This window comes from Plasmopara halstedii (genome assembly GCF_900000015.1).
Source record: "Plasmopara halstedii genome assembly, contig: Scaffold_323, whole genome shotgun sequence".
In the NCBI taxonomy this organism is placed as follows: domain Eukaryota; phylum Oomycota; class Peronosporomycetes; order Peronosporales; family Peronosporaceae; genus Plasmopara; species Plasmopara halstedii.
Window position 1 is genome coordinate 7,407 of NW_020187244.1, and position 14,041 is coordinate 21,447.

The window sequence follows — 14,041 nt, forward strand, 5'->3', positions numbered from 1 at the left end:
AGAAAACACCGTCGAATTTGTGAATGCTGCCCGGCAGCTCGGAGCTCTACTCCCTCGTCCTCGGCATAGCTGAGATCCTGGGTATAGGCCCACTCGACAAGCTGTTGGAGTGCACATACTCACCAAGTCGTGCCGACTTGAAACTAAATTCGGTATTCAATGCCACATTCACCGCCTCTTCAATTGAGGTAGGATGCACGCGGAAGACTTCCATTCTGGCCACGACAGGGCGGAGGCCTTCCATAAACACGGTCACTGCGACCGCCCCCGGGAGAGGATCTGCTGTCATCCCGGCAATGAGAGCTCGCAAGTTTTGGACAAAGTCCACCAATTCCCTGTTGCCCTGTCGGATGGCAAGGAAACGCGATCGCACGCAATATGCCTGATTAGGCGGCGAGAACACTTGGGAGAGCTGCAACTTCTGCTCCGCCCAGGCGGAAAACGCAGCTCCGAACGAAGTGCCGCATGTCAGTGCCCATTCTCGCGCTCGACATCGAGCTTTGAGATGGCTAGCACCATGCGCTGTTGCTCGGTCTGCAGCATGGCGGATGCGATGGCCATCTCGGCCTCTCTTACCCAGAGCAGGAGATTCTCTCCAATCTTCCCCTCAAAGACCTTAACGCTCATCACGAGCGGCTTAGGTCGGGGGAAGTCATCCGTCACCGACGGTGGCGTCATAGACGCCAACGATGCAGACATCTTCTGCTGCAGGTGCTATAGCAGCGCGTTTTCGTAACTGAAAACGCCTCTAGACGCGCACCGATTGCCTCGGGGCCTTTTGCTACAAGATGTTGCACGCCCTCAGGGCCAAGCAAGGACATCAGCTTGTTAAGCCCGTCCTGCATGCCCCGGGGTAACGATAGAAATTCTTCCATCCTCACAGAGGATCAGTCTAAACGACTCAGGTGTAAATTGATTACAAGTGCTACCAAGTACAGCGAGGCTGCCGTAGCAAAACGCTTGAGGAAGCGTAACCTAGGTTACCGACAATTCGTTCTTTTCAAGAACCAAGTATGAGTTAGCGGATCGCAATCCGCTTACCCCAAGAGTTATTTTTGTCTTCCCAAGGCTAATTTACTCCTCGGTTTAGATTCCAAATTGATTTTTATTTATTTATTTCTCCTTATGTTAAAAGTTTAGATTTTCCTAAATATACTAAATATCAGGCACGGTGTGACTGCACCCAAATAAAAATACGGTACACGTATAGTAAAATCTAAATACATGCATAGCTACCCCGTATTCTTGTTTGGATGTGTGGTCACATTATGCACATCTCGTGTGACACACCCACCCCTGTTCCGTTACAGAAGCGATGTTTTGGCGCTTGTCTTCATCTCGACTCTCTTGCTCGGGCAAAGATTGCTGAAGTGTATGGAGCAGGCGATTCCTTGTTCTGCTTCGTAGTTTGACGTAGAGGTTGAGCATGGCCACAGAGTCTCTTGTTCAAAAAAGACAGCTTTAGACTAGAGATGAAAACCTTGTGTTTGATGTTTAAACTCTTGTTGAGCACCTTGAAGCTTCTTTTCATGATCTTCTGCTTCATGAATAAACGTTCGGATCTCAGTCAGCAACAAATCATTCTGTCTTTTCAGCCTCTGGTTTACCATCGCGCTTCACTCGCTTCCGCCATAGCAACAGCAATTTGGCCTTCAGTCTGTGTCCGCATGTTGCGTATTTCCGTCACGAGCACATGTCGTTGACCTCGAGCTTTCACCAATTCTTGTGTCATTTGCAATCGCACATTTTCTTAAGCTTGAATATTCTCTTCGGACTGTTGTTTCGTTGCTGTCATTTTCCTCGCAACTTTTCAATCGAGTAAAAGTACCCGTTAAATGATTGGCGCGGCAAGCAACTTCTGATGGTTGAAAACCATTGTCACGGCGTGATGAAAATTGCAAGAGTCGTTGTAACCCTTGCTCTTTCAAACGAATAAGATGTACCTTTGAGTTCTGTACAATCGGACAGAGGTCGTATGTGTATGTGTATGTACATTGCACAACTGCTCAAATGTGTAATGTGACGTATTCCGTCGCAACTTCAAACTATTCCTTTTTTCTGTAGCAAGAAAGTACTGTAATCTCGTGACTCATGCTTACATATTTGCTAAGATCTACGATACAATGCAGTGAAATTGTACGAAGTTCATAACGCTTTGGTTCATTGCGATAATTTTAAGTTTCGAAGTATCGGTATCGATGAAGATAATGGAGATTCGGAAAGTAGTCCAGGGTATCAGATCGTATCATTAGAGATAGTTAAACGAAGTTTCATGATATTAATCTAAGAAGTATTAAATCTAATTATCTGTCTTCGTTGAACTGCAAAGTTGACTGGACACTTCAAAAAGAGGGCACGAAGCGTGCCGCAACCCGTTGCATTTTTATTCTGCTGTCTATCAAAGGATTTAGTTTAGTGAAGACAAATAACGCGTGTCACAGTGACATATTCCAACGTTCTGCTGTATACATAAAAGGACAGTGTCATTTAAGCTGATATAATTACCACAGCTCATCATGGAGTACTATCCACAAATAGTAACCTTCATGTTTTTTTCCTTCATCTTCACTAAACGTTATTTATATCAATAAAATTAACGGAGCAAAAGCGTCTTCTGATTTCGTTAGCTGCCAGTGGCGAGAATCTTTTTTTCGTAGCAATGAAGGAAGACGAGGCTTAAACTGCTGCTGCTGTTGCTGTTGCTGTTGCTGATGCTAGAGCAGCAAATCCCTAGAAGAAAATGAAATTTTTGAAGCTGATGGCCAAGAGCTGCAGATCAGGCGAAGAAAAAGCCAGCGCGAGATTCAGGATCAGTGATGCTGCTGCTGACGCCAACGACTGAGGCTCAGTGATGCTCGCTTAATGGCTGTACAGATGAATTCGCCCTGCTTCTAAGCACATCTTGGTTTGTCAGCATCACTACAAATCGTCCGACCAGATTTAGCTTGACAGCTCGAAATCCAAATGATTTACACTAACCTGATTTCACTTCTCAATTTACTGAAGGAAAGCGATGTTGTTGCGCTTCTCGTCAATGCTGCTTCTTTCCGAAGTCTGCACGTGCTTGGGGCTTGAGTCGAGCAATAAACAAGACGCATATAAATTGAGCAACGACTACTCGTTTCAGCCTATCGATCATATTAATACCAAAACGACAGCTTCTTCTCGATCGACCTTCCAACCCAACGACAACAGTGAAGAATTCACGCTTGGCCTCGAAGACAGAGTCAATGAAGCGAGATCTTTTCAGAATACACTGGAAAAAGACTTGGAGAAAGTTCTTATTCAAAGCAGCTGAAAAATTGGAATCCAGCAAGCAGGAGACTGAACTAGCTGATGTGATAAAGCAGTTAAAAACTGAAAAAGAGCTCATGGCGCTATTTGACCAGCTTAAGTGCACACATACCGCGGACGAACTGGCCGTTAAGCTTCAGGAGCTGGAAAATAGAGAAGGGTTGGAGGCTAGGGTGAAGACATTGCAGAGGATTCTGATGAATCAACGTAATACAGCATGGCTGATGGAGGGATCTCCTGATTCTTTTCAGCATTTCAACTTCCATCAGGTTCACTTCGCTGAAAACAAGGTTTTTTACAGCTGGCTTTTTCATCTCATATCGTACAGACAGAAATACGAGCCGGAGGCATTCACAGACAAAGAAGCAGTCGATTTGCTTCAAAAGAATAAAGACTTGCCTGGTCTGGCTACAGACTTTTAGTCGATCAAGAAAGTTCCAGGACTAGAGGAGCTCGCCAAAGACTTGCAGACTGAAGTTTTTCGTAGACTGGCTGGTGTGAATGACGATTGGATGCTACCATTTCGGGTGACCCATGAACATCAGCTTAAACATAATCCACGGCGGGCAGAATTGAGTTCAGCCTTTTTAAAGAACTACAATGAATACCTTCTCAGTCAAAAGAGTCAGCATTCATTACGCAGTGTGGAAGAACCGATTGCTGACAACGTCGCCCTTTAAACTGTGTTACATGTCGATATTGGTACGACATCACTTTGGACAATAATGATAATAGATAATCAAGTTTTATCTTTACTTGGTGTCGACATTGTCTTGAATTTTGTTTTTATTGCTAAGGATCATCAAAATCTTTTGAGATGCTTGTAGATCAATATACTAGCACGACAACTTAAGCAAAAAGATTGCCTTGTCGGCATCTCCGCAGATGACGTGTGCCTTTGCTCAAATAGCTTGTGTCGATACAAATGATCACGACCTTGTCGCCATTCGAGTATGGCGCTTTCGTATCGACAGCGAGGCAAAATTCTCGAAAATCTTAGCTCAATTGTGTGTTCGCTACATGAATTGCTGGACACCCAGTCTGTGAACCCGCGGCATACACAACCGACTATCACTCTGAACCTGCCAATCGAAACAATCTGACGACTTGTGAGATAAAAAGATAAAGTACTACTACGAAAGCTTTATATTCTTTAGAAGGTTGTGATATGAAATCATAGTGTATAAAATACCACGAGATGCTTCTCTCAACAAATACAAATAAACAGAGGTAGAGGAGACCAATTCGCAAAAAAATGAACATTTACACTTGCCACGTCAGCATCTCACTAGATAACATACTATAGGCTTAAAATGCGTTTTTGCTAATATGGCCACGTGTCGGCCGCTGCATAATGATTGGCTGCAATTTGCAATCTAAAGCATTTGGCATTCCGCATTACGAATCCATAAGAATCTAGATCATCCTAACGAGCAATATGAAAACTGTAAAGCTCCTAGCCTCATTAATTGGGGCTGGCTTGTTGTCCTGTTCGACGATCGATGCCATTGTGGCGGGGGTAGACTTTGGTGGAGAGTATTTCAAGGTGGCACTTGTCAAGCCCGGCACCCCATTTGAGATCGTCACTAATGTACACAGCAAGCGCAAGACTGAAACGATTGTGGCCTTTGACGGCGACGAGCGCCTTTATGGGGCAGACGCTGCTACTGTGGGTGTACGCAGACCTCAAACAGCGTACATGCAAATCCGTCGTCTTCTAGGTACGAAGCTGAGCGATCCACAGGTCATAGCCCTGCGAGATGAGGAGCATCTACCTTATGAGCTGATTCAAAACGCCACGCGTGGCGGCACTGTCATGCTTCAACACGGAAAAAAACAGTTCTTTCACGCTGAGGAACTCGTTGCTATGGTGTTTACCCACGCGCGCCAGATCACTGATACCTTTGCTGAGGCGTCTGTGAAAGATTGGGTGCTCACAGTTCCTACTTACTTTTCCCAAGCCCAGCGCCAGGCTATGCTAGATGCTGCTGATATTTCGGGTGTGCGTGTTCTGTCGCTAATTAATGAAAACACGGCGGCAGCGCTTCAGCTGGCCGTGCATTCAAGTTTTGATCCTGAGGAAAAGCCAAAAAAAATTCTATTTTACAACATGGGCTCTACTTCACTGCAGGTGAGCATCGCCGAATTTTCAAGTCAGGTGGTGCCGGACGGATTCAAGAAGAATAAGACTATTTCTATCTTTCAGACTATAAGCAATGCGTGGGATGAATCGTTAGGTGGTGCCAAGTTTGACTTGCGTCTGGCTGAACACTTGGCCCAGGAATTCAGTGACAAGATTGGTGAAGATATTCGAAAAGTGCCTCGTCCGATGGCTAAGATTCGTGCACAAGCGAAGAAAACAAAGACAGTACTGTCGGCCAACGAAGAGATTCCTGTTGTCATGCAAAGTCTGCATAACGACATCGACTTTTTTACGTCCATGACACGCACAAAACTCGAAGCACTTTCATCCGATCTTTTTGAACGCACTTTGAAGCCCGTGGAGGTGGCACTGGAAAAAGCTGGACTCACTGCTGCTGACATTGATGAGATTGAACTTATTGGTGGTGGTGTGCGTATGCCCAAAATTCAGCAGCAGCTGTCCGAGTTCTTTGTCGGAAAAGATCTAGGTGTGCATCTTAACGGTGATGAAGCCATGGCATTAGGTGCCGCATTTCGAGCTGCCAACTTGAGCAACTCGTTCCGTGTGCGACAGGTAGGAATGACTGATATCGCGACTTATCCAATAGGTGTGCGCCTTGTGGATCTGTCGTCATCTGAGCTCACGAATAATAAGGAAGAGGAAGATATGAAGCAGTGGATGAAGCGTGCAGCGCTATTCTCGGAGTCGCATCGCCTTGGTGTGCGCAAGTCGGTGTCGTTCTCGCATTCAAGTGACTTATCCTGTACCTTTCGTTACGACAAGCCGTCAATGCTGCCTGTAGGTGTGAATGTTCACATTGGTACATTCAATGTAACGGGTGTCGAAAAGTTTGCTGCACGTATGGCTGACAAGAATCTAGGTGAACCAAAAGTTACGCTCACTTTTGAGCTGGACAGTAATGGTATTGCTCAGATTGCGAAGGCTGAAGCCACGCTCGAAGAGGAAGTCGAAGTTGAAGTTGTTTTGAAGAAGGAAAAGAAGAGCAAGAAATCGAAAAAGGAAGATAGCAGCACAGATAGCAGTGCAGCCGGTGATGAAAAGATGGTCGAGGAGGAAGAGAAGCCAGAGACCAGGATGGAGAAGCAGATAAAAACCCACCGAGAAAAGCTGATTGTTGTGCGCGCGCATGACGCGCGTGAACCCGAAGATGATGTTAGTGTTCTTCCTATGAGCGAGCATGCAAAGAAGGAGTCGATGCGGATGCTGAGAGAGATGGAGAATGACGACAATAAGCGTCGTGCGGATCTTGAGGCCAAGAATAATCTTGAGACTTTTATTTACACAGCTCACGATGCTCTTTCGGCCCAGGAAAGCCAGATCAAGCTAGTTACAATACCAGAGCAGCTTGAGTCGCTTCAAAAGAAGTTGACGGAGACAGAAGAGTGGTTGTACAATGATGGAGAACACGCAGAGGCTGCAGAGTACAAGACGAGAATGGAGGAGCTGAAGTTAGAACTTGATTCCATTCTTTTCCGCGTGGCGGAGCTGAAAGAGCTACCGATTGCAATAAGTAACGCGAAAGAGTACGCTTCCACTACGCGCGAGCTCGTGGATGAATGGAGCACGAGTAAGCCGCAAGTGACGGATGAGGAGCGCAACGATGTGGTCGAGAAGCTCAATGAGTTAGAAGCATGGCTCACTGATTCCGAGTCTTCGCAGAAGACCGCCCCGAAGCATGAGAAGCCTCTTGTGACGTCGGCAGATGTCGCTAAAAAAGTTCAAAGTGTCAAAAAGTTTGTCGTTGTTTTGGCGAAGCGACCGAAGCCACAGCCGGTGAAGACTCAGGAGAACGATATTGAAGGGTTTGGCTCCAAGACTGAAGACGAGACTTCGTCTAAGATTGCTGACGAAGATACAGATGCCACCAAGTCTGAGAACGAGAAGCCTGCTGGTGAGAAAGATGAGACAGATGTCACCAAGTCTGAGAACGAAAAACCTGCTGAAGAGAAGGATGAGTTGTAGAGCACGTTCATCAAATAAAAATCGCTTCGTCTCTTTCAGGTGTTGTTGTACGGTAGTTACTTTTGGAAACTGGTTCAAAGCCTTTCACAAAATGAGAATATCGCGTTACTACTTCATTTGGGTCCAGTTTCAACCATGAAATAAATGGTGCAATCTTCACCACATTCTCCAGCTCTTCTAATTTCCCTAACTTGCGATATCTCCGCAATAATACTCCTTTCCCTTGTGGTTTACACTGCACAATTTCTGTTCCTTCCCCATTCTCTGAAGGACATTGATAGTACCGATTCACGCGTTGTCGATCTACTTTGCCATGCATAGACGTCATCTTATAAAACACATCTTCGCGTTTTGGATGATATTTCTTATCTTGTACTACCTCGCAGTATAAATCATAGAGTGCGAAGCGACCTGTATTCGGAATGAAGCCGATGTTGTCGTCATTCGCAATAGGCCGCGTGAATGTATCGACAAATTGCGCAATGATTGTCGCAATTGAGCGTGGTGGACTGAAAGTACTTAGAGTCGTTAAGACAGTGGAGAGATCAGTAACATTAAGCGGCGAGGTAGGCGCAGGAATTGCAGCAGTTTCGGATTCATCTAGTCTTTTTCTCTTGTACGGAAGGATTACATTTGTTTCCTCAATGACATTGGCCGATAGATCCATCTTTTCGATGATCGGAACTTGGCTATCTTCTTGCATCACTATTGCAAAGTGTTGACCATTTGGCAACGTCGATGACACGGGCACCACATCACCATCAGCATCTTCGAGTAAAAATTCGGTATCACGTGGCAAACGTAGCTGTATGCGTATTGCCTTCTCTACTTGAGCATCGGATGTGTTCATGTACCAGCAGATCCGACACGGAGCATCATTTCCTGCGGCAACATACACATTTACCTTCATATTTGAGAGATGGGTACTAGCGACAAAATTGCACATTGTCAAATTATGTAAAACACATATATAACCCTTTGCATTTAAGGAATTCGATTATAACATACACATTCGTATGATTCGTCATCGGACACAAAGTAGTCAGATGGTGGTAATATTGATGATCCTCCAAGAAAGCCAATAATTGCATTTGTTGAAATGTAGATTGCACTCATGAGCTCACCCGAAAAACTAATGTTTTGAGCGCGAGAATGCTCTGAGTGTGCAGCTCTAATGGATCCTCGCTTGATAAAACGGATTGAGTTCAGTTCAAGTTAAAGCTTATGCATTCTCTGTTTACTGTGTGGAGTATCGGAGGAAGATGACATTGAAGCTGGCTCAAAATAGAAGGGCATCGTAAGAACTTAAAATTTAATTGTGCATGTGGAAGGAACAAGCTGGCTCCGTCGTTTCAGACGGGTTTGAATTGGCCTTGTCGTCGGCCTATACCATTCGCTGCTGCTAGGGCTGCGAGGTAAGGTCTGAGCGCAGATTCATTGGTGATGCTTCCCTTCGGTAGTGCGTATAAAGCTAAATTGGCTACTTGAGGTTATCCAGGTATTTTGTAAAGCAAATGGGTCAACATTATGCTCAAAGTGTGCACGACACGTGAGAGCGAATCGTTGTCCGATTCGCCCAGCGCTTTCGCATTTTATGGTAAAGTCGAACCCGAGTGCCGAATTAATCACCTTCGCTTCTGCTAACTTCGACAGGGTTTCGAGTATCGTTCAGATTAATTGGGCGTCGCCCGTTAGAAAATTGTTGTGACAAATTCGAGAACAACGAAAACAACAAGACCGTTGTGACGAATTCGAGAACAACGAAAACAATTTTCTTCATCTTCATCAAGACAGGAAGAAATGGTAATACACAGGTGAAATGCATGGGTTCCTATACATTCGTGCACACGCGAGCACGAACACTTCCTGCACGTGCTGAAACCTGTCTCACCACTCGTTGTCCCCTCGGCTTAGTTTGATGATTTGCAAATATGTTTACTAGTCATTGAACTTGACGCAATGTTTCGCTTTGCGCCTCTTCGTCTCGCCGTCTCGCCGTGTGGGTTTCGCATCATGAAATTGGCCAGCGACATCATAGCCACTTTTATTACAATGCAGCGAGTTATGAAATGACGGCTGATTGGTCCAACTTGCGATGTTTCAAACGATACGGAAGTGACACATTCCATCCATCCGACCATGTGAGTTGATCTTATCCCAATATTTATTAAATCATCAATTTACCCTTCTAACTACACACAGTTTCAGTGCACTGCGTTACAGAGCTAGTTTTCGAATCCTCGAACTTACAGCTGATGTTTTATTATACAGTTACGCACATTTGGCTAGTTATTATCCTGGCACTACAGGGAAGTAACGACGCAACAACTTTCGCCATGAAATACTTTACCGGCGGGCATTTTATGTTTTCCTATGTATTGATGTGAGGCCAAGGCTACCCGATATTTGCCCGAGATTACTAAGTCTAAAACCGATTACGCAGGATCTTAATCTTAAATTGAGGAACCCTCTTTTCCACATTATAACAAGAGTACAGCTTGCAATGTCCGATATTGAAATTCAAAGCCGATTTGATCCAACATTACAATAAGTTGTCATCCAGGTAATGGGTGAGATTTACGTTAGCGTAAGCGCAAGAAGGTAAATTTCTTGATTGATAACAATTGATGGTGCGTTTGACTTTATGTATTTATTGATTCTTCGAAACAGATAAGGTCAAAAGTCTGGCAGCAGCGAAATATACTAGCTACACATCTCCTTAAGAATCGAATTCAACAGTTGGGTTCGATCAGTCAATCAGTTACAGCCACTTTTTGTAAAACTTGAAGTACGAGATTGTCCCCGTGGCGATGGTTGATACAACGCCCCACCATATAATGTATCCGTTCTCGCACTGCAATTCAGGCATGTTGACAAAGTTCATACCGTATAGACCAGTAAGAAACTGGGCTGGCAAAAACACAGTAGCAACTAGCGTCAACGTGTAGCTCACTTCACTCTGTTGCATATGCCGTGCATTATGAAAATCGTCGAGGAGAAAACGACATCGATCCAAAAGCCGGTCACAAGTTTCATCTATCACTGTCACATGATCTTGAATGTCTCGAAAATACCGTAGCGTTTCGCCTTCGAAATCTCTCGAATTAATGAGCTGCGTGATCATTTCTCGCAGCGGTTTGCATAATAATTGCAGCCCCTTGATCTCTTTTGAGCACTTGGCAAGCCGATCGGCTTCAAAATTTAATGGATCGAGGCGTAGAAGGCGAGAAAGCATTGCGACCTTCGCACCATACGTGTGAGCAATAGGCGACAATTCATCAACGCAAACATCCACAATCGAATAAACGAGGAACGCAACACCGCTGTGGCGAACCTTGGAGTATGAAGTATCCAGCCGCTTTTTCAATGTTGGCCATAATGTACTTTGCGACTCTTGGACACTAATAACCACATTTTCCATTATGTACAGACTCAGTTGTTCGGGCGGTGCCATAATGCGTCCCATACCTAAGTCGTCGAGTCTCATCTCTAGCTCAGCTTTGCTCATAGTTTCGAAAGGCGATACTCCATTATCTTGAACATATAACGAAGCGCGATACAAACGTTGATACTCTAAAGTCTTTTTCAAATCACGTGCGTGAACAGTTTGAAGAACTAGTGAAGAGTGCTCATCATAGTGTTCGTACTTAGGCCGCTCAAGATCGGCAACCAATGTATCCTCTACTGCAAGTGGATGCAGTCGATATCGCACTGCCAATCTCCGCATTAACAATGGATCCGTTCCTTCTACATTGATCCAGCGGACAGTTGCCCAGTTTGGTCGTCTTGAGTACATAAATTTCTCCACTCCTTCAATTGGGTATGCGCTTCGAATTCTATCGGGTGCGTACTCGATTGATCCTAGTCTAGCAGCTGGTACATTGAATCCATATACTTTATAGTACTCCCGATTCAAAGCTTCCACAAAGTCTGGACTGAAGAGTTGTGCTAATTTAATCTCCTGGATTGCGTACATGAATTCTTCGTACGTGATTCCTCCGCTTTTGTCGTCATCCACTTGGCCGATAAAGTCGTTAAATTCTTCATCGTTCACGCACGAAATTCCCATAGCTTGTAGACCCCGTCGGAATCCGTCATAAGATACCATGCCACGCTCTGTATTTACAATTTAAGTAACAGAAGCGAAATTCCATTAGAATAGCAAACAAATGTTCCTTGCAGCTAACGAGCTGCTCACCATTTGGATGAAAGAGCGTGAAAAGCTTCGTGAGCTTTGCTGTGGTAAGGTCGTAATGCGGATCCATCAAATCCCATTGATCCGTTTCTTCAGCAGCTGACACACCTTCGGACCAGTCCAAAGGATGCAAATCTCTTGCTCTGGATACAAGACTTAAAAGGTCTTTTCCATGTAGCGTCGGCAACAGTGGCGACGATTTCTCGGGTGTCGACGAAGCCAGAGTGCGACATGCAAACCAATTCCGGTGCTTAGGTGAGCCAGAAATTGGAATTATACATGTGCTGGAAAGTCCATATTTGAGTGCGATTCGAGTACGATGGATCAACGAGGGTCGAGCGCTACTCTGTCGTACCCTAATAAACATATTATTCCGTCTATCACACGATTGAAAGGGGTGAAGTCGAACAAAACATACAAAATCAAAATTGCTATTCTTTACATTGGTTATTAAAATCAATCGACATTTTTTAACCTTTAACCAAATCTTTCTTCAATTTGATCATTAAATCTATAATTTGAGTAAAATGGATAGAGGTTGCGGTGAAACTGCCGACCCGCTCGCGGCGCTGGAGGCGGAGTATGCAGCGGTTCTGGAGCAAGATCTGCATTACGGCAAGGATGGTGATCCTCCTTTGCAGAAGTGTGATGTTAAAACGGTTGATAGAGATAGTGATGTAGAGGAGAGCATAGGAGAGAGCTACACTTTGCTGCCATCATCACCTTGCAATAGTGAAGATGATGTGCTCGATGACGATACATACACTGAAATTACTTCAACTAGCGTACCGGTAATTACAGAAGTTCCAGTGCAGCAGATTGCCAGCCATATACAAGAGGACAAACGCGCGGTGATCATGCAATGCATGAAACAGGTCAAGGTGCGCCCGCCGCCATGGGTAGAAGCTTCTAAGCTGACGGACGACGAGCTGATCAACATAGTGAGAAAGCAACTAATACTCAAGACCAGCAATGCATTTTAAACTCTTTTTCCATATCAATTATTTGTCTCGGTACTAATCAACTTTTGCACTAAGAGCAATGATACTTGATAAGTGAAAAACCATCCAAAGGTTGAATATCTCTTATCACAACGACAAAAGTTTATTATGCGTGCAGTGACAGTGGTTCGCCAGTTATATCATTAATCAGCGCTTCGTTACTAGGCAGAACGCGTGTCCCACCGCCGACACGTGATACATATATCATTTTTACAGTATCAGGGCTACGCGAAAGTTTACACGCTTTGCTGCTCCCGATTTTATTTTCCATTTTTGCAAGAAGTGTTTCAGACAGCGTGCGGTCGACAAGGATTGATGACTTGACAATCATCTGTGGTGATGCTGGGAAGCAATAAAGCACAAGTGACACAATATCTTGAACATTCTGTTCTTCAACAAAAATCACAGCGTTTGGACCAGCGTCAAACGTGTACGCAGCCTGCACGCGACCGGCTTGTTCATTGTAGCGGTGCACAAGATTAATTAATTGACAAGACACGTCATTTAGATAGAAAATTGGTGGCGTGGTGTCAATGCACATGGCATGAAACTGGTTACTGTCTTGCATCGTAAGAGTACCAAAAGTTTCAAAGTCTCGATTTAAGATCGCCTTTTCCATGATTGTCATCCGCTCTGGCACCAAGTTCTTGGCACGAAACGTCAGCAGTGAACTGGTGGCCTTTGTCGTCTGCATACCAACAGAGCTACTCGTGCTCTTTTGAACGTCGTTTACCACACACACAACAGCACAGAGTGCAGGCCAGTGCAGCTCATCGGCGATTTGGGTAGCGATGGAGTCGTGGCCGTCGGATCGCACTCCTTTCCGCCAAGCGACGAAGCCACCGTCTAAACTTCTGCAAGCAGACCCAGATCCCTGACGTGCGATTGCTGATAGCTGACCTTGAAACTCTTCGTCGCTTTTAGAGATACCATAAAACTCGGCAAGCGTCGCCACGAGACACGCGTAGCCCGCGGCGGATGATGCAAGTCCTGCCGCTGTTGGAAACGAGTTGGTTGATACAATATGCAAATGCAATTCGTCCTGCCTCTCGCTTTCACCATGTACACGACGATATAATTGCTTCATCTCGCGCAACACCACGGCTATACGTCTGTTTATTGGCTGCTCTTGGCCATTTAGCCAGAGTCGCGTAGTCTGCAGCGCCGATCCGCCAGCCACCGACGTTACGGTGCGCAGCTGATCCTGGTGCAGTGTGACACTAAGTGATGAGTTCATAGGTGTATTTATTTCCTCATTATCCTTTCCCCAGTACTTGATCACCGCAATGTTTGTAGGTGCTGTGCATGTTACCACCTTCATTTGCTTCGAGTAAACGATACATAACTGACACATTAAATATTACAATCCATAATTCATAGTTGTTACGATAGTTCGCTTTCTCTCCATACCTTATCGATTCCGCA

General features: G+C 44.9%; 7 protein-coding genes across 7 annotated transcripts; 3 read left to right on the forward strand and 4 right to left on the reverse strand.

Moving 5' to 3' along the window:
* Nucleotides 1-1,466: 1,466 nt before the first annotated feature.
* Nucleotides 1,467-1,732, reverse strand: PHALS_08496 (conserved hypothetical protein; the record flags this gene model as incomplete). Its single annotated transcript, XM_024723852.1, has 2 exons — nt 1,467-1,537; nt 1,621-1,732. The coding sequence occupies 2 exons, from the start codon at nt 1,730-1,732 to the stop codon at nt 1,467-1,469; spliced, it is 183 nt and encodes a 60-aa protein (XP_024574787.1).
* A 1,281-nt stretch (nt 1,733-3,013) lies between these two features.
* On the forward strand, nt 3,014-3,716 carry PHALS_08497 (uncharacterized protein; the record flags this gene model as incomplete). The annotated part of the gene is made up of 2 exons (XM_024723853.1): nt 3,014-3,277; nt 3,321-3,716. 2 exons carry the CDS (start codon nt 3,014-3,016, stop codon nt 3,714-3,716), a joined length of 660 nt encoding a protein of 219 aa, XP_024574788.1.
* A 1,016-nt stretch (nt 3,717-4,732) lies between these two features.
* On the forward strand, nt 4,733-7,420 carry PHALS_08498 (protein heat shock protein; the record flags this gene model as incomplete). The annotated part of the gene is made up of 1 exon (XM_024723854.1): nt 4,733-7,420. One exon carries the CDS (start codon nt 4,733-4,735, stop codon nt 7,418-7,420), a length of 2,688 nt encoding a protein of 895 aa, XP_024574789.1.
* Nucleotides 7,421-7,430: 10 nt separating this feature from the next.
* PHALS_08499 (uncharacterized protein) lies at nt 7,431-8,330 on the reverse strand (the record flags this gene model as incomplete). The annotated part of the gene is made up of 1 exon (XM_024723855.1): nt 7,431-8,330. The coding sequence occupies one exon, from the start codon at nt 8,328-8,330 to the stop codon at nt 7,431-7,433; it is 900 nt and encodes a 299-aa protein (XP_024574790.1).
* Nucleotides 8,331-10,181: 1,851 nt separating this feature from the next.
* On the reverse strand, nt 10,182-11,982 carry PHALS_08500 (magnesium and cobalt transporter; the record flags this gene model as incomplete). Its single annotated transcript, XM_024723856.1, has 2 exons — nt 10,182-11,536; nt 11,619-11,982. The coding sequence occupies 2 exons, from the start codon at nt 11,980-11,982 to the stop codon at nt 10,182-10,184; spliced, it is 1,719 nt and encodes a 572-aa protein (XP_024574791.1).
* Nucleotides 11,983-12,142: 160 nt separating this feature from the next.
* Nucleotides 12,143-12,598, forward strand: PHALS_08501 (uncharacterized protein; the record flags this gene model as incomplete). The annotated part of the gene is made up of 2 exons (XM_024723857.1): nt 12,143-12,239; nt 12,297-12,598. The coding sequence occupies 2 exons, from the start codon at nt 12,143-12,145 to the stop codon at nt 12,596-12,598; spliced, it is 399 nt and encodes a 132-aa protein (XP_024574792.1).
* A 124-nt stretch (nt 12,599-12,722) lies between these two features.
* PHALS_08502 (diphosphomevalonate decarboxylase) lies at nt 12,723-13,937 on the reverse strand (the record flags this gene model as incomplete). The annotated part of the gene is made up of 1 exon (XM_024723858.1): nt 12,723-13,937. One exon carries the CDS (start codon nt 13,935-13,937, stop codon nt 12,723-12,725), a length of 1,215 nt encoding a protein of 404 aa, XP_024574793.1.
* Nucleotides 13,938-14,041: the final 104 nt, after the last annotated feature.